At 41.3% G+C, this 27,260-nt stretch overlaps 1 protein-coding gene and 3 long non-coding RNA genes across 7 annotated transcripts; 2 read left to right on the forward strand and 2 right to left on the reverse strand.

The window, feature by feature from the left end:
• Positions 1-27,260, reverse strand: LOC120052414 (zinc finger and SCAN domain-containing protein 21-like). The gene is made up of 2 exons (XM_038999301.1): positions 27,009-27,260; positions 1-1,787 (listed from the first exon to the last, which is right to left on the reverse strand). Exons 1-2 carry the CDS (start codon positions 27,190-27,192, stop codon positions 850-852), a joined length of 1,122 nt encoding a protein of 373 aa, XP_038855229.1. The 5' UTR covers positions 27,193-27,260; the 3' UTR covers positions 1-849.
• LOC120052418 lies at positions 10,172-10,701 on the forward strand. Its single transcript, XR_005477373.1, has 2 exons — positions 10,172-10,382; positions 10,476-10,701. It is a non-coding gene; the product is annotated as an uncharacterized LOC120052418 (long non-coding RNA).
• On the forward strand, positions 13,764-16,606 carry LOC120052415. 4 transcript variants are annotated; one of them, XR_005477368.1, is made up of 4 exons: positions 13,764-13,959; positions 14,370-14,518; positions 14,634-14,890; positions 16,372-16,606. It is a non-coding gene; the product is annotated as an uncharacterized LOC120052415 (long non-coding RNA). The 4 variants fall into 4 exon arrangements; XR_005477370.1 differs by having other exon boundaries at positions 13,799-13,959; positions 14,634-14,741; XR_005477369.1 differs by lacking the exon at positions 14,634-14,890 and having other exon boundaries at positions 13,827-13,959.
• Positions 21,988-25,215, reverse strand: LOC120052416. Its single transcript, XR_005477372.1, has 4 exons — positions 24,268-25,215; positions 23,701-23,835; positions 22,466-22,633; positions 21,988-22,325 (listed from the first exon to the last, which is right to left on the reverse strand). It is a non-coding gene; the product is annotated as an uncharacterized LOC120052416 (long non-coding RNA).

A 27,260-nucleotide genomic window follows, 5' to 3' on the forward strand; every position in this document is an offset into this window, starting at 1 on the left:
TGAACAAGGTTATCAACATTTATTATGTTGTGAATAAAACACACCATCCCTGGATGAAGAAAAAATACATGTTTCACAAGGTTCATTTTTATGAATGGGCCCACTTAAGCATATCAATCATTGCATCTTAATTGTCTCTCCCATGTGAGTACTTTTTGGATTTATGTAATTCCTGAAACATCAGTCATCAACACGGCAATGATATCATTTCTCCCGTGTGAGTCCTCGTGTAACTTTTGATGGTCAATCGGATTGAAGCCTGTGCCACAATTAGGGCAGTAACAATCTTATCTCTCCTCTGTGTGAATTAATTTGTTGATCGAGCTGTAGCATTAGTGTTTTGCCACAATCAGGGCAGTGAAATGGCTTCTCTCCCCCCATACAGGGTTGGGGTTAATTCCACAAATTCAGTTCTAATTCAATTCCCTCTCCCTGTAAATTTCATTTAATTAAATTCAAATTCCAGGTCAGTAATTACCGTCCTCCCAATTCTAATGTTAGGTAAATTCCAAGAACTCAATTCCCAATTCAATATTATCCCCTATTCGACAAATTTGAATTAAATTCATTTAGGCTTCTTTCTGGCTGATCATGTCACTGTTCAGACAGCTATAGTGTAAATATATAAAGACAAGTTGAAATGATTTAAAACAAATCCTGCAATAAAAAAATTCTAAGTGCATAAATTCCATACATTTTCATTAAATTCCAAAGATGAAATGTTTTTACAATTCCAACTCAACAGTCTAATTCCAATTCCATAACTTAAAGATTGTTGAAATTTGAATTGAATCCAATGTAAATTCTCCACTGCTTGAGTGAATTCAAGAATTGAATTGGAATTTCGAACTAAATTGGAATTGACCCAAACCCTGCACCTGTGTGAATCCGTATGTGTTTTTTCAGATTACTGCTGTTGCAGAATCCTTTGCCACAAAAATGACAGTGATAAGGTTTCTCTCCTGTGTGAATCCTCATGTGTCTTTTTAGATTTCCATTCTGGTTGAATCCTTGGCCACAATGACGACAATTAAAAGGCTTCTCCCCTGTGTGAATCCGCATATGTATTTTTAGATGTCCACTCCGAATGAATGTTTTGCCACAATCATGGCAATAATATGGATTCTCTCCTGTGTGGCTCCTCATGTGTCTTTTCAGATCTTCATTCTGGTTGAAGCATGTACCACAAACAGGGCAGGAACAACAATAGGAAGTAGCATGACTTTGACTGGGTGATTTCAGGAGGGAGAATTGTGTCGATGTCTGACCCTTAGTATTGATACGGGACTTTTGTCCTTTTGCCATCTCTGATCTCTTTGATATGACTGGCTTAAAACCTGACAGAGGTCCTCCAGTATCCATACCACCTACACTTTCAATGTTTTCAGTCTGAGCTGCAAAACAGTCTGGATTTACTGCAGAGAGGGGCTGGGAGACACTGGTTGGTTCTGATTCTATGTAGTCCTCTCCATCAGGTTGTGTTGTGATCTGTTCAGTTGTAGGGTCTCTCTTGCCATTTCCTTCCTCTTGGGCTTGTGAGGGATGAGTTGGGTCCTCATCACAGTCACTTTTCACACAGCCAGCAGTGAATATGGAGTCTTTAGTATCAGTCTCAAACCCATGAATCTGCTCTTCCTCCTGAGTGGTCCTGAGTTCCTCCTCTTCCTCTTTAATCTGTATGGGCTCTGTGTCCTCCGTTCCCAGACTGGGGCTCCACTCCTGCTCACAGTGCTGCTGCTCAGAGGGAACCTCCTCTTCAGATACAGAGAGAGTACGCTGCTGGAGGTCTGGAGGAAAGGAGAAAGGATGAAACGGAGAACTTAATGCTGACATTATTACATTTAGGCCTACCCGCTAACTTTAATATTACACTTACCAAAGTGTTTGGTCCTTTAAAAACCTGCTGTATGTAAAATAGTGTGCTTTGAATTGGGAAATAAATCAATGTGACTCTGGATGACAACATAAAGATGTTTGTTTACAACATCAGGGCTGTTTTCTTAAAGAAGTTACATCCACTTCGTGTTTTGTTTACTTGCCACGGTACTAACGAGTATCACTGAAAGCGAAGATTCTCAGGAACATATGAGTCTTCGGTTTCCCTCTACAATGCTCATAAGTTGCACAGGACTCCGCACAGAATGACTGGGGGAAATTAATTGATGCAATTGTGATTTTCTTTCTATGAAATGTTTGAACGGTTTGGGCTATTGGCAATTATGACCCCATCCCTGAAAGCTAAGACTCAGGAACATACAGGTAACTGCCAACATAAAGGAAACACCAACATAAAGAGTCTTAATAGAACAGCTTCAAAGCACCTTGGCATAGATTCTACTAGTGTCTAGAACTCTATTGGAGGGATGCGACATCATTCTTCCATGAGAAATTCCATCATTTGATGTTTTGTTGGTGGTGGTGGAAAACGCAGTCTCAGGGACAACTCCAGAATCTCCCATAAGTGTTCAATTGGGTTGAGATCTGGTGACTGAGATGGACAAGGCATATGGTTTAGATGTTCATCAAACCATTCAGTGACCATTCATGCCCTGTGGATGGGGGCATTGTCATCCTATGCAGGCATAGCCATAGTAGTCAAAATAATGGGACAAAATAATGGCATGCCCAGCATTTTTATTAATGCATGATGGGATGTTAATTGCTTAATTAACTCAGGAACCACACCTGTGTGGAAGCAACTTTGTATCCCTCATTTACTCATGTGTTTCCATTATTTTGTCAGTTACCTGTATATGTGTCTTCTGTTTCCCTCTACAACACTCACAAGTCACACAGGACTTAGAAGGGACTGTGACAAGACTGCACAGAACGACTGGGGGAAATAAATTGATCTTCCGCACATGCGCCATCGCGAGCAAGTTGATTTTGTCCACCCACACCAGACGTGATCAGGAAAAGAAGATTGAAATATCAAAGCAAACTCTGAACCAATTATATTAATTTGGGTACAAGCATTAAACATTTATGGCAATTTAGCTAGCTAGCTCATTTGTCCTGGGATATAAACATTGGGTTATTATTTTACCTGAAATGCACAAGGTCCTCTACTCCGACAATTTATCCACAGATAAAACGGTAAACCGAATTTGTTTCTAGTCATCTCTCCTCCTTCAGGCTTCTTCTTATTTGGACTTAATATGGCAGTTGGCAACCAAGTTTAAAGTGCATTACCACAACTGACTGGAGTGTGGACCTCAGTTCATCTTTCAATCACCCACGTGGGTATATGCTCCTAAAAAACAATGAGGAGATGGGAGAGGCAGGACTTGCAGTGCGTTGAGCGTCACAAATAGAACCAAGTAGAACCAAGAACCAAGTTCGCGCATGTCAGCGAGCAGTGTGGGTGCAATGATTGAATAACATGTATGTGTACATTTATTTTTCAACACTCGCGCACACGATGCGTCCGGTCTGGTCAGCATGTAAGAAAGATGAAATACACAATGATTGCCTGATGATCCTTTGTCTGCTTTCCTAAACTTTAAAATATTTGTCTGATGTATTTCAAATCACTTTAAAGCATATTTCATTAAATTGCTGTTTTGAAGCTAATTTTCTGCAATTCTACACATTTTGCAATGGGGCTAAGAGAACATTTGCACTTTTAAAAGCATATTTCCTGCAATTTGACACATTTTGCCATGGGGCTGAGAGAAAATGTGTAGTTTTAAAGCATATTTCCTGTAATTGTACACATTTTGCCATGGCTTATGCTATCTGAGTTACTCAAACATTATAACAAAATCAATGGAGGCCCCATGCCATGCGGGTAATTTTAGATTCTAACTCACTGGTTTTTATTTTGGTGATTTTATTTAAGAATATACATACTTTATATCTAGTTTTAGTCGTTTACGTTTACATGGTAATTTTTTCCCAACACTGTTTGACATACATTATATAAACTCAGCAAAAAAAGAAACGTCCTCTCACTGTCAACTGCATTTATTTTCAGCAAACTTAACATGTGTAAATATTTGTATGAACATAAGCTTCAACTGAGACATAAACTGAACAAGTTCCACAGACATGTGACTAACAGAAATTGAATAATGTGTCCCTGAACAAAGGGGGGTCAAAATCAAAAGTAACAGTAAGTATCTGGTGTGGCCACCAGCTGCATTAAGTACTGCAGTGCATCTCCTCATGGACTGCACCAGATTTGCCAGTTCTTGCTGTGAGATGTTACCCCACTCTTCCACCAAGGGACCTGCAAGTTCCCGGACATTTCTGGTAAGAATGGCCCTGGCCTTCACCCTCCGATCCAACAGGTCCCAGACGTGCTCAATGGGATTGAGATCCGGGCTCTTCGCTGGCCATGGCAGAACACTAAAATTCCTGTCTTGCAGGAAATCACACACAGAACGAGCAGTATGGCTGGTGGCATTGTCATGCTGGAGGGTCATGTCAGGATGAGCCTGCAGGAAGGGCACCACATGAGGGAGGAGGATGTCTTCCCTGTAACGCACAGCGTTGAGATTGCCTGCAATGACAACAAGCTCAGTCCGATGATGGCCCAGACCATGAAGAACCCTCCACCTCCAAATCGATCCCGCTCCGGAGTGCAGGCCTCGGTGTAACACTCATTCCTTCGACGATAAACGTGAATCCGACCATCACCCCTGGTGAGACAAAACCGCAACTCGTCAGTGAAGAGCACTTTTTGCCAGTCCTGTCTGGTCCAGCGACGGTGGGTTGGTGCCCATAGGCGACGTTGTTGCCGGTGATGTCTGGTGAGGACCTGCCTTACAACAGGCCTACAAGCCCTCAGTCTAGCCTCTCTCAGCCTATTGCGGACAGTCTGAGCACTGATGGAGGGATTGTGCGTTCCTGGTGTAACTCGGGCAGTTGTTGTTTCCATCCTGTACCTGTCCTGCAGGTCTGATGTTCGGATGTACCGATCCTGTGCAGGTGTTGTTACACATGGTCTGCCACCGCGAGGACGATCAGCTGTCCGTCCTGTCTCCCTGTAGCGCTGTCTTAGGCGTTTCACAGTACGGACATTGCAATTTATTGCCCTGGCCCCATCTGCAGTCCTTATGCCTCCTTGCAGCATGCCTAAGGCACGTTCACGCAGATGAGCAGGGACCCTGGGCATCTTTCTTTTGGTGTTTTTCAGTAGAAAGGCCTGTTTAGTGTCCTAAGTTTTCATAAACTGTGACCTTAATTGCCTACCGTCTGTAAGCTGTGAGTGTCTTAACGACCGTTACACAGATGCATGTTCATTAATTGTTTATGGTTCATTGAACAAGCATGGGAAACAGTGTTTAAACCCTTTACAATGAAGATCTGTGATGTTATTTGGATTTTTATGATTTATCTTTGAAAGACAGGGTCCTGAAAAAGGGACGTTATTTTTTTTGCTGAGTTTATACAAATGTATGTGGACACCCTCTAAATTAGTGGATTCGGCTATTTCAGCCTCAACCATTGCTGACATGTGTATAAAATCGAGCACACACCAAAGCAATCTCCATAGACAAACATTGGCAGTAGAATGGCCTTACTGAAGACCTCAGTGACTTTCAATGTGGCACCGTCTTAGGATGCCACCATAGGATGCCAAGTCAGTTCGTCAAATGTCTGCCCTGCTAGAGCTGCCCCGGTCAACTGTAGGTGCTGTTATTGTGAAGTGGAAATGTCTAGAGCAACAATGGCTCAGCCACGAAATGGTAGGCCACACAAGGTCACGGAATGGGACCACCAAGTGCTGAAGTGGGTAAAAATCATCTGTCCTCGGTTGTAACACTCACTACAGTTGGGAGCCTCATGAAATGGGTTTCCATGGCAGAGCAGCGGCACACAAGCCTAAGATGCGCAATGCCAAGCGTCAGCCGGAGTGGTGTAAAGCTCGCCACCATTGGACTCTGGAGCAGTGGAAACGCGTTCTCTGGAGTGATGAATCACGCTTCACCATCTGGCAGTCCGACGGACTAATCTGGGTTTGGCAGATGCCAGGAGAACGCTACCTGCCCCAATGCATAGTGCCAACTGTAAAGTTTGGTGGAGGACTAACGGTCTGGGGCTGTTTTTCATGGTTTGGGCTAGGAGTCCTTAGTTCCAGTGAAAGGAAATCTTAACAGTACAGCATACAATGACATTCTAGATGATTCTGTGCTTCCAACTTTGTGGCAACAGTTCGGGGAAGGCCCTTTCCTGTTTCAACATGACAATGCCCTGTGCACAAAGCAGGGTCAATTCAGAAATGGTTTGCTGAGATTGGTGTGGAAGAACTTGACTGGCCTGCACAGAGCTCTTACCTCAACCCCATCGAACACCTTTGGGATTAATTGGAATGCAGACTGCGAGCCAAGCCTAACCACCCGACCTCACTAATGCTCATGGCTGAATGGAAGCAAGTCCCCGCAGCAATTTTCCAACATATAGTGGAAAGCCTTCCCAGAAGAGCGGAGGCTGTTATAGCAGCAAAGGGGTTTTGGATTTGAGATGTTCGACGGGCAGGTGTAGTGTATATTTGTGTTATTTATAAGGCGCATTGAGCTACTGTTGCTTCAGATGTCACGTATCTTTGACAGTACATTGTTTACAGTTGCGCACTGTAAATGTAGCCTACAGTTCTAAGGACGCACAAAGTTACTTATTTTCAAGCTCATTTTCTGTCTCATGGGATATGGGTTGCGTTTTACATAAATACATTTTACTATCATACCGCATTTAGCCCTCCATTCAGCCATGACAATTGTATGCTATTTTCCCAACTTCAAATAGCGATTAGCCTACAGCTGTGCACCAACGGAGGCTCCAAGACTTAACACTGATCAATTAAAAACACTCACCAGAAAGTTTTTTTTAAACAGAATCAGTTCTGATGGCGAACATCATCTCAACAGAGAAAAAAAAAAACATGATATTATTAAAATAGTGAAATGATTTCAAATTCCCATCCCTAGTTAATAGGGAATTAATGTTACACAGAAAATGCTTAGTATTCAGAGGATTGCACTGTACTTCAGCACTGTAAAGGTCTGCCACATCTGCCTCTGACTTTCACCATCCCTAAAAAGTTGTTATCAATCAGAGCCCTAATAAAGGTGCTTGTCAAACCTGATAGATCAATGTCATCACAAAATGCAGCCTAAAATTCACATGAATTAGCCAATAACTCCTCCTTCAGATAAAGGCCTACGCAACTCCTGTTTTGAGCACATCATTTGATCATATGCTGAGGGTATAAAACTATGGTGTTCAACTTGAGCCAACAGTGATTTAGCCACAACTTTTGAACATGGTGCCATTCTTTAAAAAAAATGAATGGTTAGAAGGGCAATGGGTCATGTCAATTTTTTTTGAAATGCAAGAAATTAGTTTTAAGTGGCAGAAATCTGAGTTGCGATGAGTGTCCACCAACGACATTGAGTCGCTTAGGGTCTATACTTGAAAATGTCCATTCTTTAATTATTTATTTGTACCTATGTTTGTGCCGTATAGCTGCAAGCTTTTCTTTGGGTCCTGAAATCGGTATGTTTATTTTTAGTAGCGTTTTACCCAACCTGCCGAGGGAGGCTTTGTTTGTTAACGGAGAAAGAGCTGCACGATGCGTTCTTTTTTGCAAGGGACTCAAATTTTAAAAAATCTAAAAAACTATTGATTCCAAATCCAACTCTATAACAATCAGGACAAGCACAAGTAGGTAGTAAAAGCGTTAAATAACATTGGATTACGGTGCACAGTTTAAAAGTCAGGGTCTAAATTTACTGTTGAAAATTAGAAAAGTAGAATAAGGTGTAATTAAAAAATAAAATAAATCTTGTTATGTCAGTCACTGACAGTCACTCAATTAGCCCATGTTTTAGCTGGCTTGACTAATTTACCAATCTAAACTTGTAGTACTCATTATTGAATTACCGACTGGGGAGCCCCCATTGATTTTGTTATTCACTGTCACTCAATATCATAACCAAAAACATTGCACACATTTCTCACCACCCTATGGCAAAATGTGTAGAATTTAAGGAATTTAGCTGTAAAACTGCGAATTGTTCTCTACGCCCTATGGCAAGATGAGTAGAATTGCAGGAAATTAACAAAAAAAAAAGAACATTCTCTCTGTTGCCTGTATACTTTTCTCAAAAGTCACTAGAAATTAGCATTTAAAATCTGTTTTTCAACAAACCAAAAAAGTCTGGGGGCTTGCCCCCAGAACCCCGTAGCAAGGTGTGTCTCACCCCTAGGATTTCACATTTTGGGGAATATTAACAGGAATATATGGGAAATAACGGAAATATATGCAAATTAATATTAACACCATTTAAATGCTTTTTACATTGGATATATTTACCATCTCATATGGAGACAGAAACATAAACATTTTACCTTATCATAAGTAGACAAATTTGCAAATGATTAAATCCTTCCAATAGAAAAAAAAATATATATATTTGTTACGAAATTGAACTTTAATAAAATTATATGACTCTTCACATGGGATGATTTCACTGAACAACAAAAGGGAATATTGAATGATCCCCAATGATCCATCGCATCTCCCAAAACGTTTTTAACATACATCTGTAAAATGATAGTCCAGAAACTAAAGCTTTGGTTGTCTTCCTCTCAGGCTTCACATGTCTTCTCCCTGGACCTCAATGTCCACCTCTTGACCATCAGACTGAGGCCTCATCTTCACTGTCACTTTCCAACCTTGTTGAGGATGGCTCGTTGTCAGGCTCAAAAAGCCTCAAATTTGCCCAGATGGCCACCAATTTTTCAACCCTTGTATTGGTCAGTCTGTTGCGTGCTTTGGTGTGTGTGTTCTCAAACAAGGACCAGTTGCGCTCTGAGGTGGCTGATGTTGTTGGGATTTGGAGGATGATGGAGGCAACAGGGGAAACAGCCTCAGATCCACAAAGTCCCTTCCACCAGGTGGCTGATGAGATATGTTGGCACGACTGCCATATTGCATCTCCACCCCAAAGCCCTTGCTTGGAAGTGTACTTTGCCAGACTGCCAAGAACCTTGCCCTCATCCAGGCGGCAAGACACGGTAGTGATGACACCATAGGCCTTGTTGATCTCTGCACCAGACAGGATGCTCTTGCCAGCATACTTGGGTCCAACATGTATACTGCAGCCTGTATGGGCTTCAGGCAGAAGTCTTCACGCTTTTTGATGTATTTCAGAACTGCAGTTTCCTCTGCTTGGAGGTAGATTGCTGCTATAACTTGATGACCCTTCACATTCCTAACCATTTCCTTGGCTCTCTTGTAGAGTGTATTCATTGTTTTCAGTGCCATGATGTCCTTGAGGAGCAGATTCAATGCATGAGCAGCACAGCCAATGGGTGTGATGTAAGGGTAGGACTCCTCCACTTTAGACCAAGCAGCCTTCATGTTCACAGCATTGTCTGTCACCAGTGCAAATACCTTCTGTGGTCCAAGGTCATTGATGACTGCCTTCAGCTCATCTGCAATGTAGAGACTGGTATGTTGTCCCTTGTGTCTGTGCTCTTGTAGAATACTGGTTGAGGGGTGGAGATGATGTAGTTAATTATTCCTTGCCAACGACCATTCGACCACCCATCAGAGATGATTGCAATACAGTCTGCTCTCTCTATGATTTGCTTGACCTTCACTTGAACTCTGTATCCAGCAAATAAGTAGATAAAGCATGTCTGGTTGGAGGGGTGTATGCTGGGTGAAGAACATTCAGAAATCTCTTCCAATACACATTGCCTGTGAGCATCAGAGGTGAACCAGTTGCATACTCAGCTCGAGCAAGACATTCATCAGCATTTCTCTGACTACGTTCATCCACTGAGTCAAAAACACTTCTGATTCCAGGAGGACCGTGAGCTGTTGCTATCAATAAGGTGTCTGATTCATCATTTTCACCTCGAATAGAAGTAGAGGGACTTTTGTCAGAGGTTGCTTGTTGTGAACGCTGAGGGAACTTTATGCACTTGGCCAGATGATTCTGCATCTTTGTTGCATTCTTCACACATGATTTGGCACAATATTTGCAAATGTACACAGCTTTTCGTTCTACATTAGCTGCAGTGAAATGTCTCCACACATCAGATAGCGCCCGCGGCATTTTCCTGTAAAGATTAGGGAGGAAATTATATATTTAAAAAATATATACAATTCCATGTACAGATAAATAGTTAAGCAGGTAAGATAAATGTTTTAAAATGAAACATGTATGGAATAGAGGTCGACCGATTAATCTCCATGGCCAATAAATTAGGGCCGATTTCAAGTTTTCATAACAAATCGGTAAATCTGCCTTTTAGGACCCGACTATGGCCGATTACATTGCAATCCACGAGGAGACGGCGTGGCGGCTGACCACCTGTTACTCAAGTGCAGCATCAAAAGGACCTTGTGGCTGCAAGGAGCCAAGGTAAGTTGCTAGCTAGCATTAAACTTATATTATAAAAAACAATCAATCAATCTTCACATAACATGTCACACGTGCTCCCTCTCCGGCCTCTAGGTCCCCAGGCTGCTCGTTATGGTGCACACCTGTCACTATCGTTACGAGCACCTGCGCGTCATCGGACTCCATCACCTCCCTGATGACCTTCCCTATATATGTCACTTCCTTTGGTTCCTTCCCCAGGCGTTATTGTTTCTGTTCCTGTGTCAGTTCTGTGTGATGTTCGTGTTTCTTATTTTTGTATTATGTTGTTTTTAGTTATTAAAAACACTCACTCCCTGAACTTGCTTCCCGACTCTCAGCGCACGTCGTTACAAATCACTAGTTAACTACATATGGTTGATGATATTACTAGGTTAACTAGCTTGTCCTGAGTTGCATATAATCAATGTGGTGCCTGTTAATTTATCATTGAATCAAAGCCTACTTCAACTTCGCCAAACGGGTGATGATTTAACAAAAGCGCATTCGCGAAAAAAGCACAATCGTTGCACAAATGTACCTAACCATAAACATCAATGCCTTTCTTAAAATCAGTACACAGAGGTATATTTTTTTTAAACCTGCATATTTAGTTCAAGTTAGCAGGCAATATTACCTAACACAGCGCTGTTTATGACTTCAAGCCTATCAACTCCCGATATTAGGCTGGCAATACTAAAGTGCCTATAAGAACATCCAATAGTCAAAGGTATATGAAATACAAATGGTATAGAGAAATAGTCGACGCGTCATATTTCCTATAATAACTACAACCTAAAACGTCTTAACTGGGAATATTGAAGACTCATGTTAAAAGGAACCACCAGCTTTCATATGTTCTCATGTTCTGAGCAAGGAATTTAAATGTTAACTTTTTTTACATGGCACATATTGCACTTTTACGTTCTTCTCCAACTCTGTGTTTTTGCATTGTTTAAACCAAATTGAACATGTTTCATAATAAAAAATAAAAAAAATATTATATTACCGTAATTTCCGGACTATAAGCCGCTACTTTTTTCCCACGCTATGAACCTCGCGGTTTATACAATGACGCGGCTAATTTATGTTTTTTTCTTCTTTTTTTCACAAGATTCATGCCGCCAAAAAACTGAGCACCGTCACATAATGTGACGTAAATCGAGCGCGCTCAAACTTGCCATCATTCTGATTACGGTAGTCATTTTGTCACCCTCATCATGGCAAAGACACGGAGAAATGCATATGATGCAGCTTTCAAGTTGAAGGCGATCGATCTGGCTGTTGGAAAAGGAAATAGAGCTGCTGCACGGGAGCTTGGCCTTAATGAGTCGATGATAAGACGTTGGAACTGTGCAGATCCGACTGAAAGCCAAAACAATCGCCACCGCAATGAAGTTTGACTTTCTTGGTAGGCTACTGTTTACTGCTATTTCTTTTTTATTTTTGTTACAAGCCGTGTTTCGTTAAAGCCTATTTATTTTTGTTACAAGCCGTGTTATCGTTTAAAAGCCTATTTATTTTTGTTACAAGCCGTGTTTCGTTTAAAGGCTGTGTAAAGTTCATTTGTTTCAATGTACCGGTAGGCACTTGCGGCTTATAGACATGTGCGGTTTATTTATGTACAAAATACATATTTGTAAAAAATTCAGTGGGTACGGCTTATATTCAGGTGCGCTTAATAGTCCAGCAATTACGGTAAGTTAAAATAAAAGTGTTCATTGTTCATTCACTATTGTTGTAATTGTCATTATTACAAATATATATATAAAAATCGTCCGATTAATCGGTATCGGCCTTTTATGGTCCTACAATAAATCGGTATCGGCGTTGAAAAATCATAATCAGTCGACCTCTAGTATGGAAACAGGTGAATTAACACTCCTCAGTTAGCAGGCTCAAGCAAGCTAAAACCCACATGGTAGCAAAAATTATCTAGCTGAAATTGTTAACAAGTTAGAAATGATTTAAACACTTTGCTGTAGGCTACTATTTACTAGTTAACAAAAAATCATGTATGTCATAAAATATATTCACTCCACCCAGTATTGTAATCAAAACTTACCAGAAAGCATGTAGTCCTTGGCTTAGACAGTGTAGTAGTGTGGGCTCAATAGCATCTCATTAGTGTGCAAGATCTTGAGAATCAGCTGTGATGGAAGAGTGCACTGCACATGTGATGGAAGAATGCACTGTGCATGCAGAGGGTTGCAATTCCATTGAATTGATGATAGTTTAACCAAAATATGCCACAAGACCTAGAATTGCCTTATGTGTATCCCACAAAAAATGTTCACTGTTATAAGCTAACCTTTTTTATGAATTTAAGCAACATTTCCAGGCTTAATTTCCCATGGAAAATTTCCGGAAAAAATGTACCGTAAATTTAATGGAACGTTTCCGACCCTTTGCAACCCTACTTACCCCTAATGTCAGAGTCACTCGTACTCCCCTGGCCACTCCTATAGGGGAAATTCATGGGTGAATGGGTTTTTAGGATAAATGCCAAAAATAAGGTCTGAGGTTAAAGATCTCCTAAACCTGTGTTTACCACAGAACTTATTTTCTGTTTATCCAAAACCCAGCGGATCCGACACCTTACACTTGATGACAGCTGCACTACAGGGTTTGACAGGCCATTAGCTTAAATTAACACAGCGGAGCTGGCGAGAGATATGGCTCAGACAACATTCCTCAATCCAGGGATGAGAAATTGCGTTGTACTCGGAATTGTTCCATTATCCCAAATGTTACAGCGAGATGATTGAACATAGCTGCCGGAAATAGCAGTAATTAAATCTTCTCGTTGTAACAGTTGGGATAACGGGACATTTTTAAAAATGTAACACTCACAGCCGACGAAGATATTAACATTTTATATTCATCCAATGTCTGGCATGTTTTTGGATGACGTGATATCATCACTGCTCATGCTTCTCCCTGTACACACTGAGTGCTAGCGAGCATGTGTAAACCGGATGCAATTCAGATCTGTCCAAAATAATCCCAATGCGTTTCTATGGGCTTACTATGGACCTAAACTTGTCGCCTGCCTTCCTACCTTTGTTAGGTCGAAGACATGAGCATCTCCTCATTATATAAAGATCTCTGTATGGAGGTAAATCATTGACATAATGATTTGAGTGTGTAGAATAGATTTGTAGTTGTAAACAAAATTTGTGTAACTGATCAATTGTGAACATGAAATAATAATCAGTAGTTGTGATCGCATTCACAAATGTATTATTTATTCTGTACACCTGCGCATGTCAATTTTGTGTGCTCAGACTTTTGGCAGTGCTTTAGCGCCCTACCGTGACAAAAATATTTGTAGATGTGCAAACAGCAATTACTAAGGATAGAGAGAGCAGGAGTTCTTGGAGGGACCTGTTTCTTCTAACCAATCAGATGAGGTTTTTATAGACCAGCATACTCTACACTGGTTGGTTGGTGACAGCTCACATGGGCTGTGATCGTCTGACGCAACCACCTGTTAATTACAATGTGCATTACAAGGTTACCACTGAGACTGATTGCACAAAGTCCACCAAAGAAACCCAACTGTTAGCTGTCATGGCAGGTAAGTTTAAATGTATTTCTTTTATGGCTAGGTAGCAAGCTTTTTTTCTTCTTTGTAATATGTTTTTGGAAGCTATAAGCCATTGTTATTAAGCGTTTGTAACTAGCGTTGTAGTCTACCTAGTCAATTTCGATAGCTAGTGTCAAAGTTATTTTGCAAACATTTTTAAGCTAGCTAGCTTGATTCTGTATGGAGCCATAGCTAGCTGGCTAGCATCATTATATTAAAAACATATTATTCACCTGCTAAGACCTAGCAACTGACATAAATCCCATGATTTATTGATCACCCAGTTAGATCTGGTGTTTTAGTAGAAGCATAACTGAAGGTAGAAAATAATTTATTTAGGGTTTGACATTGTCAGCCAATGTCAAAGCTATCTAAACCGTTTACAAATTGTCTGTCTCCAGGCTGAAATCCACTCCCGAAAGGACCCCGTCAGCTCCACAATGCCCCGGGGGATGCGAAGGACATCCAGAACACTGGCAAAAGCATCAACACCATTGAAAACCCAGTCAGCTAGCCTCAGCTGTGGAGAACCTGAAGAATATCTTCTCACGTATGTTCAGCTGCACCGTTGCATGCCACTTGATTGGGAATTATTGTTGGCTTGCATTGCATTTGATGTGGCACAATGTATTTGTGTGTGTATATATATTTCTCCTCCCTTCTAGAGCAGTGCCTGAGATGGTGGCAAACACTCCGTTAATGACAAAGTATGATGAACTGCTGGAGGTTCAGCACAAGCTGGTGAACCTGGAGTGCTCATGGAATGACCTCATGTACGATCACTACCGCATGGGCAGCAAGAACCCGCACAACATTAACCTAGTTTGAAACTACTTTGGCAAGGTGTAGGGCCTGTCGGACAACCAGGCCAAGCAACTCTGGATAGCGCTGCAGCGCGCCATGTGCAAGGCTGGAAGCCAAAGTGAGCAATGACTCTGCTGCAGTGCTTCCTAAAACATTACAACACCTTGACAGGTTCTTCAAGCTCTACCATAAAACTGTGTCCATGAGGGTGCAGAGGATCTGACAGCCAACAAGATTGTGTCCCTCACCTGGGTTCTCAATTAATACCTACAAAACTAAGTCTGTACTGCCCTCTGTGTGGCTAATGTAGCATCAGTGATCTGGGCACCAGTCCAATCATACAGTGCATTCGGAAAGTATGCAGACCCCTTGACTTTTTCCACATCTTGTTACGTTATAGCTTTATTCTAAAATATATATTTTTTTAAATGTCCCCCCTCAATCTACACACAATAGCCCATAATGGCAAACCAAAAACAGGTTTTTCTAATTTTTTGCAAATTTATTCAAAATTAAAAACAAAAATATTACATTTACATAATTATTCAGACCCTTGACTCAGTACTTTGTTGAAGCACCTTTGACAGCAATTACAGCCTTGAGTCTTCTTGAGTATGACACCTGTATTTGGGGAGTTTCTCCCATTCTTCTCTGCAGATCCTCTCAAGCTCTGTCAGGTTGGATGGGGAGCGTTGCTGCACAGCTATTTTCAGGTCTCTCCAGAGATGTTCGATCAGGTTCAAGTCCGGGCTCTGGCTGGGCCACTCAAGGACATTCAGAGACTTGTCCCGAAGCCACTCCTGCGTTGTCTTGGCTGTGTGCTTAGGGTCGTTTTCCTGTTGGAAGGTGAAGCTTCGCCCCAGTCTGAAGTCCTGAGCGCTCTGGAGCAGGTTTCATCAAGGATCTCTGTACTTTGCTCCTGCTCCATTCATCTTTCCCTCAATCCTGACTAGTCTCCCAGTCCCTGCCGCAGAAAAACATCCCCACAGCATGATGCTGCCACCACCATGCTTCACCGTAGGGATGGTTCCAGGTTTAATCCATTTTAGAATAAGGTTGTAAGGTAATAATGTGGAAAGTCAAGGGGTCTGAATACTTTCCGAATGCAAAAGTATGTTTGTTTAGCCAGCCTGCATTACATGGGAACCACCAATACATTATATATTCTCTCTGATTATCTGTGAATGGGTGTTTGTTTCTGTATGTACTGTAACAGTGTTGCTTCCGTCCCTCTCCTTGCCCCAACCTGAGCACGAACCAGGGACCCTCTGAACACATTGACAACTGTCACCCACAAAGCATTGTTACCTATCGCTCAACAAAGCTGAGGCCCTTTTAAAGCTAGGGAAACTACTACTTCTAGGTTTCAGAGCGAGTAAAGTCACTGATTGAATGCATGTGCACCCTGTATATTCAGGCATTGCTGTTTGTCTAAATGTCCACAGTACATTACAGCACATACATGGTTCTCTCATTTATATATCTGATTGTGTTCGTGTGGAGATGGTTCACCCAGAGCAGAGCAATTATTATAATAATAGTTATTAAAAGGTTTAGTTGTGCAGAAAGACAAGCTTACACTCTCCCACTCTTCCACAGTCCAACATCAGAGAATTGCTGCACAAGGCTCTGCAGATGGACAGGGCGGGCGGGCAAGAAGATACAAACCCCGGAGGCTTCTGTGAAAGTCGATCAAATAAAGCAATTTGGAGAGCCTGACACAGAATTGAACACTCACTTGTAACTCATCTTCATTGATGCCATCTGTATACCATTTGTACCCATTGGCCTAAGATGATAGGTGTGCTGTCATAATATATATGTATAAACTTAAGTGGTTCATTTACAATCTTTGGGGAATATTGATATTGGCGAGTCCAACATCACAAGACCAACCCGAGTTCTGTGTAATTGCTCTGTTTCAAGCCATTTGTCTTAAGGGTTTTAGTACCGTTATGTTTGACTAGTACACCTTCCTACCATTAGGGTGCAGGACAGTCTTATTAGCCAGTGAGAACCATGAGGGGCCTAGCTTTGTGCCTGCCTCCAGTTGGCTACCGAGTGAGAAAGGCTGCATTCTGTTCTACTAGCCCCTCTGCACCCCCAACTCCCCTGAAGTACTAGCACCATATCCTACCACTATATAGTAGTGGTCTTCAGTGATATGAACGGCTGCAAGTTTGTTCCTCCATGCTTGGAAAAGGTCCAGAAGATCCAACATGCACCTGGTTTGCATCCCAGTATTGTGTTAATTGTTTTCACAGCCCTGTAAGTAATGAGACTTCAAGACTGTGACCATACAATTATAATTAACATTACTATTCATGTGTGGGCTACTATGCCATCTATCTGGAGTTAGGGTGACCACAAGTCCCTGATTGTGCGGACAGTCCCACATTTTGGTCCTTTGTCCTGCAACTAAACAATCATGTCCCGCATTTTATCAACAAATTCAAACCCCACCAATTTCACTTTTTGTTGTTGGTGATTAGTCCTGTATTTCAGTCAGACATTCCAACCGGTCTCTTGCATGCACGTTGCACTGATGAAAACATATACAGTACCAGTCAAAAGTTTGGACGCACCTACTCATTCAAGGGTTTCTCTTTATTTTTACTATTTTCTAAATTGTACAAAAATAGTGAAGACATCAAAATGATGAAATAACACATATGGAATCATGTAGTAACCAAAAAAGGGTTAAACAAATCAAAATATATTTTATATTTGAGATTACTCTAAGTAGTCACCCTTTGCCTTGATGACAGCTTTACACACTTGGCATTCTCTCAACCAGCTTCATGAGGTAGTCACCTGGAACGCATTTCAATTAACAGGCGTGCCTTGGTAAAAGTTAATTTGTGGAATTTCTTTCCTTCTTAATGCGTTTGAGCCAATCAGTTGTGTTGTGACAAGTTAGGGGTGGTATAGAGAAAATAGCCCTATTTGGTAAAAGAGCATGTCCATATTATGGCAAGGACAATTCAAATAAGCAAAGAGAAACGACAGTCCATCATTACATGAAGGTTATTGAATCCGGAAGATGTCAAGAATTTTTAAAGTTTCTTCAAGTGCAGTCGCAAAAACCATCAAGCGCTATGACGAAACTGGCTCTCATGAGGACCGCCACAGGAAAGGAAGACCCAGAGTTAACTCTGCTGCAGAGGATAAGTTCATTAGAGTTACCAGCCTCAGAAATTGCAGCCCAAATAAGTGCTGCGTGAATCAGGCCTTCATGGTCGAATTGCTGCAAAGAAACCACTACTAAATGACACCAATAACAAGAGACTTGCTTGGGCCAAGAAACACGAGCAATGGACATTAGACCCCTGGAAATCTGTCCTTTGGTCTGATGAGTCCAAATTTTAGATTTTTGGTTCCAACCGCAGTGTATTTGTGAGATGTAGAGTAGGTGAACGGATGATCTCTGCATGTCTGGTTCCCACCATGAAACATGGAGGTGTGATGGTGCTTTTCTGGTGACAGTTTCTGTGATTTATTTAGAATTCAAGGCACACTTAACCAGCATGGCTACCACAGCGATACGCCATCCCATCTGGTTTGCGCTTAGTGAGACTATGATTTGTTTTTCAACAGGACAATGACCCAACACACATCCAGGCTGTGTAAAGGCTATTTGACCAACGAGAGTGATGGAGTGCTGCATCAGATGACCTGGCCTCCACCATCACCTGACCTAAACCCAATTGAGATGGTTTGGGATGAGTTGGACCGCAGAGTGAAGGAAAAGCAGACAAGTGCTCAGCATATGTGGGAACTTCTTCAAGACTGTTGGAAAAGCATTCCAGGTGAAGCTGGTTGAGAGAATGCCAAGTGGGTGCAAAGCTGTCATCAAGGCAAATGGTGGCTACTTTGAAGAATATAAAATATATTTTGATTTGTTTAACACTTTTTTGGTTACTACATGATTCCATATGTGTTATTTCTTTGTTTTGATGTCTTCACTATTATTCTATAATGTTGAAAATAGTAAAAATAAAGAAAAACCCTTTGTAGTGTATATCTTAAGGATGAGGTAGCGTAAGCTTAATGGTGATGTTAAACACTTCTCCAATCGTTGAGATCTGATATTCTGCGCAGTGCAAGATGATACATAGGCCAATGTCATAAGCCTATCATCAACTAATATTTCTCAATTCCCTCCGGGCTAAATTTCTGCTAACTTAAGAGGACAGTTAGGCCTCCTAACTACTTACAAAAAGCATGCTTCTGATGAAGAGCTACAAAAGTAAGTAAATAGCCATATTAGACTGAAAGATAAAGTTTATTACACCCGGGCGGCAGGTAGCCTATTGGTTAGAGCGTTGGACTAGTAACCGAACGGTTGCAAGATCGAAATCCCCGAGCTGACAAGGTAAAAATCTGTCGTTCTGCCTCTGAACAAGGCAGTTAACCTACTGTTCCTAGGCCGTCATTGTAAATAAGAATTTGTTCTTAACTGACTTGCCTAGTTAAATAAAGTTGAAATAAAAACCTGTGATGCTCATTCAACATATTTGCTGCTACTTCACTCAATCCCATTTTTAAAGTCTGCCATCCTGTTTTACATTCCCTGAGACCAATCAGAAATGTTTCCCTGGCCAAAATATTCCCAGATTTTCATAAAACAGCTACACATGGTCTCTCGTTTCTGCATCACCAAATTTTGCACAAGGCAAGAGTTGGCTACGCTTCAATTGCTCGTTGGGTGCAGGGGACGCCAGGGGTGTAGTGAGGCCAGAGGACACCTGAGTGGCGCTCCGCCACTTCTCACAATGGTGCCCGTTTAGTAAATGTCGATAAAAGCTGAATCAATGTCTAGGACGATCACATAATGATTAATTAGTATTCTACACAACAGAATCAAATACACTATACAAAACATTAAGAACACCTGCTCTTTCCATGACAGACTGACCAGGTGAAAGCTCTGATCCCTTATTGATGTCACTTGTTAAATCAGGGGTTCCCAAAACAATTTGGCCCACAACTCCATTTTGATATCTGAAAATTCCCACGAACCCAACCATTTGAAAAAATTATATATATATATATATATAATTAACAGCTAATGATAACTTTTTTTATTGGAGCTATGGCAGTCAATTGAAAAACAGTCAAACAGTATTTCTGATTGTATTCTCAACTCACCATCATATACTTTTAATGTGAGGCTTTGACAGCCAATGGCAAATTAGTCTGACATCTCACCACCACCAATGAGATGGGTGTGCTTGAAGCATGTCGCATCGGAGCTTCTCAAAGTCAGGGGGCGTGGTTGACAGTCTGCACCTTATCTCTCCTGTCACATCCAACCTGGATTGATATTTGTTTTTAATGCAGACAAGAGTACTAAATCAGCGTACCATGAGTTTTAATGCTCGGAGGGAGAGGGCACAGTATTTTGAGCCAGGAACCAAAACTCCTCCATGGTGACACGTGAATGAGTTGTCTGCAGCAGTCGGTCACATACCAGCTCGATCAGCTGTTCAATTTCACTAACCGGCATGTCAACCGAGCCAGGATCACAGTTAAACGAATTTCGATGATTCGGTTACTCATCTGTAGAATTGTTTTGCATATCCTCTGAGTGCAGAGGCCTGCTTACCGTCCCGTGATAGAGGGAGCACCATCTCTGCAAAAGCCCACCATTCAATCGATTTTTCATCAATATAGCCACGCAGCACACTGAACATCCCCTGTGCTATTTCATGCTTGGGAATAGCATCACCCGACATGTAGCGAACAAAAGTCAATGCATGGGCATCTAGGCCCTCACAGCTAACGTCCATTTGGAGAGCACAAGGTGGGGAGTTGAGTCGTTCAGTCAGTGTCCTCTTGATTGCTAGCTATAGCATCAATTCTTAGTTTCACAGTGTTATCTGACAATGGTATTGATGTGAGTTTCTGTGCCTCTGCCTCTCCCCACATTGTTTTCACCATATCAATTGCGGCCAGTAATATCAAAGTCTCTGCAATTGTGAGTGGTTTCATAGCATAGCGGGCTTAGCTATTCACCGTGGGAATGATTCAAGAGCAACGGTCAAGAGCGGCCTTTCACCACGATCGAAGGGCGCTCTCTGGTTGAAATGTAAGTTTTAGATTTGAATCATTTTCATTTAGAATAAGGTTAACCACATGACAATGGTTTTGAGGGACAAAGCCAATATTATTATGTTGTTGTTGTTTTTTTACCAGGATTTTGGAAATTCTCCCACGATACCATTTTCATATCATGCCCTTAGTTTGAGAACCGCTGTGTTAAATTTTGGTCCCATGTTTCATGAGCTGAAATAAAAGACCCCAGAAATGTTCCATACGCACAGAAAGCTTATTTCTCTCAAATTTCTCTCAAATTTTGAGCACAAATTTGTTTACATCCCTGTTAGTGAGCATTTCTCCTTTGCCAAGATAATCCATCCACCTGACAGGTGTGGCATATCAATAAACTGATTAACCAGCATAATCATTACACAGGTGCACCTTGTGCTGGGGACAATATAAGGCCACAAAAATGTACAGTTATGTCACACAAAACAATACCACAGATGTCTCAAGTTGAGGGAGCATGCAATTGGCATGCTGACTGCAGGAATGTCCACTAGAGCTGTTGCCAGAGAATTTAATGTTAATTTCTTTACCCTAAGCCTCCTCCAACATTGTTTTGTCAGTACGTTCAACCGGCCTCACAACCGCGGACCACGGTTATGGCGTTTTGTGGGTGAGCGGTTTGCTGATGGCAACGTTGTGAACAGAGTGCCCCATGGTGGCAATGGGGTTATGATATGGGCAGGCATAAGCTACAGACAACGAATTCAATTATATTTTATTGATGGCAATTTGAATGCACAGAGATACCGTGATGAGATCCTGAGACCCATTGTTGTGCCATTATCACCTCACGTTTCAGCATGATAATGCACGGCCCCATGTCGCAAGGACTATACATCATTCCTGTAAGCTGAAAATGTCCCATTTCTTCCATGGCCTGCATACTCACCAGACATGTCACACATGGAGCATGTTTAGGATGCTCTGGATCTACGTGTACAACAGCGCGTTCCAGTTCCTGCCAATATCCATCAACTTCGCACAGCCATTGAAGAGGAGTGGGACAACATTCCACAGGCCACAATCAGCCTGATCAACTATATGCAAAGGAGATGTGCTGCGCTGCATGAGGCAATTTGTGGTCACACCAGATACTGACTGGTTTTCTGATCCATGCCCCTACCTTTTTTTAAAGGTATCTGTGACCAAAAGATGCATAGCTGTATTCCCAGTCATGTGAAATCCCATAGGTTAGGGACTAATGAATATCTTTCAATGGACTGATTTCCTCATATGACTCAGTAAACTCAGTCAAATCTTTAAAATTGTTGCATGTTGCGTTTCTATTTTTCTTCAGTATATTTTCGAATGAGGTTCATGTGCGTGTTCTTGCTGCCCATGCCGTACATGAGATCATTCCATGAGCACTCCAGGTTCATCAGACTGTAGTGGTTCTCCAGCAGTTCAGCTTGCTTTATCATTAACCGAGTGTCTGCCACCATCTCAGGCACCACACAGGAAGGGATGAGAAATATGAATATATACAAATACATTGTAACTGTACAGTGTAACATCAAATGCAATGCGAGCCAACAACAATAATTCCCATTCAAGTGGCATGTAATTGTGAAGCTTAACATACCTGAGAAGATATTCTTCAGGTTCTCCACAGCTGAGCCAACGGACTGTGTTGCATCCCAGCATATTTCACGTCGTCAATGGTGTTGATGCTTTTTCCAAGGAGTTCTGGGTGTCCTTCACGTCCCCCAGGGCCTGAACAGACCTAGTCTAACTGGGAGTGGATTGCAGCCTGGAGAGTGGGGACAGACCTTTGTAAATTATTTAGAAACAGTTTTACATTAATCAAAGGGCAGTAGCTAAAGATTTACAGAGTGCAGCCATTGTCAAAGCAACATCTTAAGGATCAGACCCTTTTTTCAAATTTTTCACCAAAAATGTCATAACCAAATCTAACTGCCTGTAGCTCAGACATTGAAGCAAGGATATGCATATTCTTGATACCATCTGAAAGGTAACACTTTGAAGTTGTGTAAATGTTAAATGAATGTAGGAGAATATAACACATTAGATCTGGTAAAAGAAAATACCAAGATTCTTTTTTTTTTGTACCATCATCTTTGAAATGCAAGGGAAAGGTCACACATTCAGCTAGGAAGCTGGGTGTAATTCAGATGGTGCCCCCGAGAGGGCAACAGTGTATGTGCAAAGTTTCAGACTGATAACTTCAAGAATGAAGTCTAGGCAAGTCAGTTAAGAACAAATTCTTATTTTCAATGACGGCCTAGGAACAGTGGGTTAACTGCCTTGTTCAGGGGCAGAACGACAGATTTTTACCTTGTCAGCTCGGGGATTCGTCTAACGCTCTAACCACTAGGCTACCTGCCGCCCCATGACATTTAGTATGAAGTCACCCAGGTGTCCTTCACGATTTGCCCAAATGTACCCAAGTGGCCAAATTGGTAAAGCGAGAATATAACTATTTCAAGAATATAACTATAGAAAACATACAAAACGCTATGCTAATAAAAAATACAAGTTTACACACTCCCAGGAATGTCATACATTATGGATCATTAGCTTCCCTACATAAAATGTACTAACAGGAGACGCAACAAGAATGCTGATCCAATGTCTCCAAACACAGAAGTGAAATATTTAAGATAAGGGCCAAGTTAGCAGCCAACACTGATCTAAAGTCATAAGTGAACACAACACAAAAGACACAATATGAAGAAAAAAAAATACAAATGTTGAAATAGTACACACTATTTACAGTTACAGAATTTAGAACACCCTCTACACAAGATTGTGCTGCTGGTCCCAAGTCCCAAGTCTTTTCTGCTGTAAAGCACTTACCATCCTCCACTTGTAGGCTGGCTGGGTATTCACACCTCTAGATGGCCGGGCGGGGGTTTGTTGTGGAGCCAGAGAGAGCAGCAATCAGACTAAGTGGGGGATGGAGGACTTGACTGTGGTCTCTTTGAAGTCGGTCTTTACCACACACACAAAAAAAAAATCTGTTAGAACTTATTACTTATTTTATTTAACCTTTATTTCAGCAATACATCAAATAAACAACAACACATCTATAAACATATATTATATAGAGTGGGGAACACTGTTGTGAAGTGTGTGAACCAATTATTTTTATATTTTTTAAATTAACCTTTATTTAACTAGGCAAGTCAGGACAAATTCTTATTTACAATGACGCCTACCCCGGGCGACGCTGGGCCAATTGTGCGCCGCCCTATGGGACTCCCAATCACTGCCGGATATGATGCAGCCTGGATTCGAACCAGGTACTGCAGTGTGTTAGACCACTGTGCCAGTCGGGAGCCCAAATGTGCATTGTATGTTGACTTTGACATGTTGTGGCTTTCGGATTTACAATATAAATATAAAGACTCGTATTTCACTTACCAGTTTACGGTAATGTTCGCGTCCTCTCCTTTAGCTGTTGTCTATGACACTTTCCCGGTAGATTTCTGCTAGAATATCGTCCAAAATCTGTATACCTGGACTTTCATTTAGCTTTTCCAGTAAAAGTAGCCATATTGTAAGTTCAACATTTGCAAAACACTTCGTTTTCATAACTCACAGATATGCAAGAATATGTCGAAGCGGGTTACGCATAAATGTCCAAACAGAACTAGCCTCCTGGCGCGCTAGGTTAGCTGAAAGTTTGTGCAATGGACAAAGGGTTTCCACATACTCTCATAAAGCACAGCGCATTGGCTATCTAGCTAGCTTGGTTTCAAAATGATAGGTGGTCATTTGACAAAGATACAGTCAATCAAGGGAACACAGCCCGTGTCATCGGCACGCAATGATGCCATATGGCCATGATGCCTTCCTAGCTAAAATTGGTTTCCCAGTGGATTGACTGAATGCAGACTGATCTAGCAAAGGTTGGTTACTTTTTCACTTGTGAGGGATAAATACGAATGTAATTTGACTGGTTGAAATAACGTTTAGCGTTTGAATTTTCTCAGATTTCTTTCTTTGCAAGTTGAACAAGTGGAAATACAATTTAGATTGTGCATACTATATGGACCGTTTTAGGATATGATAAAGGATTTTATCTAAAACAACGACACTACATGTTATCTCTGGGACCCTTAGGATGACAAATCAGAGCAAGATTTCAGAATGTAAGTAAATATTTTACCTTCATACGTGAATGTATCAAACCTGTTGCAGTGAAAAAAGTGTTTTGTTGTTCTGCACTCTCCTCAAACAATAGCATGGCATTTTTTCGCTGTAATAGCTACTGTAAATTGGACAATGCAGTTAGGAATTGCAGTTCCTCAAGAACTTAAGTGTCTTATATGGGCAGAAAGCTTAATGTAAACTCACTCACTTTTGTACATCGCCTTGGTCCGTACAATTGACCTTATTTTAGCGCCCCAAAAATGTAATACTTTCAGATCAACTGTAATGTCAATACCAGTGTAAAGCACAATTTCTCCCCTTTCCAACAGAATCAATTACATGACCGCCACGCTGCTCGTTTCTGCATGATTCAAGGCAATGAGCCCCGTCGGGTCTTTTTAAAAATGGCGGGTGGGGAAGCGAAACTAATACGTGATAGTGAGAAGGAGAGATGTTGTGTGGGAAAATTGCTTTTTTTCACTCGATCTGTCCAACTTATCACCTTATCGCCTCTAAAATGTAAATAAAACACTATAAAGAGTTTATATAATGTATCATTACATACCTATTTGAAGGTTTGTGTCGAATTTGAATCCGGTTTTTGGGGCGGTGCTAAAGTGATCTTAGAAGTAACCAGCGGCTTTGAGAATGATGATCGCATGCAATGATGACGCAAAAAATGACTAGGTATCCCCCCTTACCCCGTCACTGTCCATTTCTTGTTTTTAAACGATGAGAGAAGTGCTACACCTGGTGGAGAGAGATTGTAAGACAGAAATAGTTGCTTTATGCGTGCTGTACGTTACGACATGACAAGTCACGATGTAACGGAGGGTCTGTTTTTTCTACTTTTCTCCAATACTATAGAGCCATTACCATGTCGATCAATGCTTGAATAGAAACCTAGTTCACACCCCAGATTTTGAAGTCAACACAGTCGCTACAGTCCCATTAGTTTTCTTTGTAGCCTCGTTTGAATGTTGCGGTTGCGCACATTTGTACGGAATGGGGTGAGTTTACGTTATATGTACAAACGTTTTTTTTCCCTTGCTAAAAACTACGTTGTTGACACATTATGCTAATTGAGTAACAACTCAATCGATGTCATCTCAATCGATGTCCCATCCGTAGACGGGACATCGATCCCTACATATTTAACAAATTATTTTCTACCTTCAGTTTGACTTCTACTAAAACTCCAGATCTAACTGGGTGATCAATAAATCATGGGATTTATGTCAGTTGCTAGGTTTTAGCAGGTGAATGATTCATTTTCTAATGATTATGTGGCTCCATACAGAATCAAGCTTAAAAATAGTTTGTTTTCGGAAGCTAGCGTCAGACTACAATGTAAAAGTTAAACTCTTTAACAACAATGACTTGGACAATTGCTTTCAAACACCTATTACAAAGTAGAAAATAGCTTGTTACCTATCCATAAAAGAAAGACATTTAAACTTACCGGCCATGACAACTAACAGCTGGGCTTCTTTGGTGGACATTGTGCAAGCAGTCTCAGTGGTAACCTAGTAATGCACGTCGTGATTGACATGGGCTTGCGCCAGACAACACAGCCCGAGTGAGCTGTCACCAACCAACCAGTGTAGAGTATGCTGGTCTATCAAAAACCTCATCTGATTGGTTAGAAGAAACAGGTCTCTCCCTGCCAAAATTCTGAGCGTGCGAAATTGACATGTGCAGGTGTACAGATGCAATTATTGCTTGCAAATATTAAGTTACACGTTTGCGAATCATAGGTTGCAAATGCCATTACAACCACATGTTTTCCCCCATGTTCACAACTCATCAGTTACACGTTTGAGAACGTGTTTACAACTACTGTACAGATTATTATTTCATGTTGACAACTCATCAGTTACACTTTCAAATTGTGTTTACAACTATAAAACTATTCTACACACTCAAATCATTATGTCAATGATTTACCTCCATATATATGTCGCTATTGCGCCCCTTAATTAGAAAGACGTATTGAGTAGCTAACAAACCTGCTCTGTGTAGCTTTAACGTTATATCAGGCTCAGGTTGAAGAACAATGTCGAGCAGCCTCTGTAGACGGACAACTTCCTCCTGATACTCCGCTATCGTTTTTTCAACGACCCCGAATATCTCATCGGCAGCAGCTGTTAATCTCTCGTTGAGAAAAACCCTCAACAACTGTATTTTAAACATTGTTAGATAATGCAAGTGGAGTATTCACTAGATTGCAAGCGGTGTTGTTTTCATCACGTGGCACGGCA

This window comes from Salvelinus namaycush, chromosome 8 (assembly GCF_016432855.1).
Source record: "Salvelinus namaycush isolate Seneca chromosome 8, SaNama_1.0, whole genome shotgun sequence".
NCBI classification, from domain to species: Eukaryota; Metazoa; Chordata; class Actinopteri; order Salmoniformes; family Salmonidae; genus Salvelinus; species Salvelinus namaycush.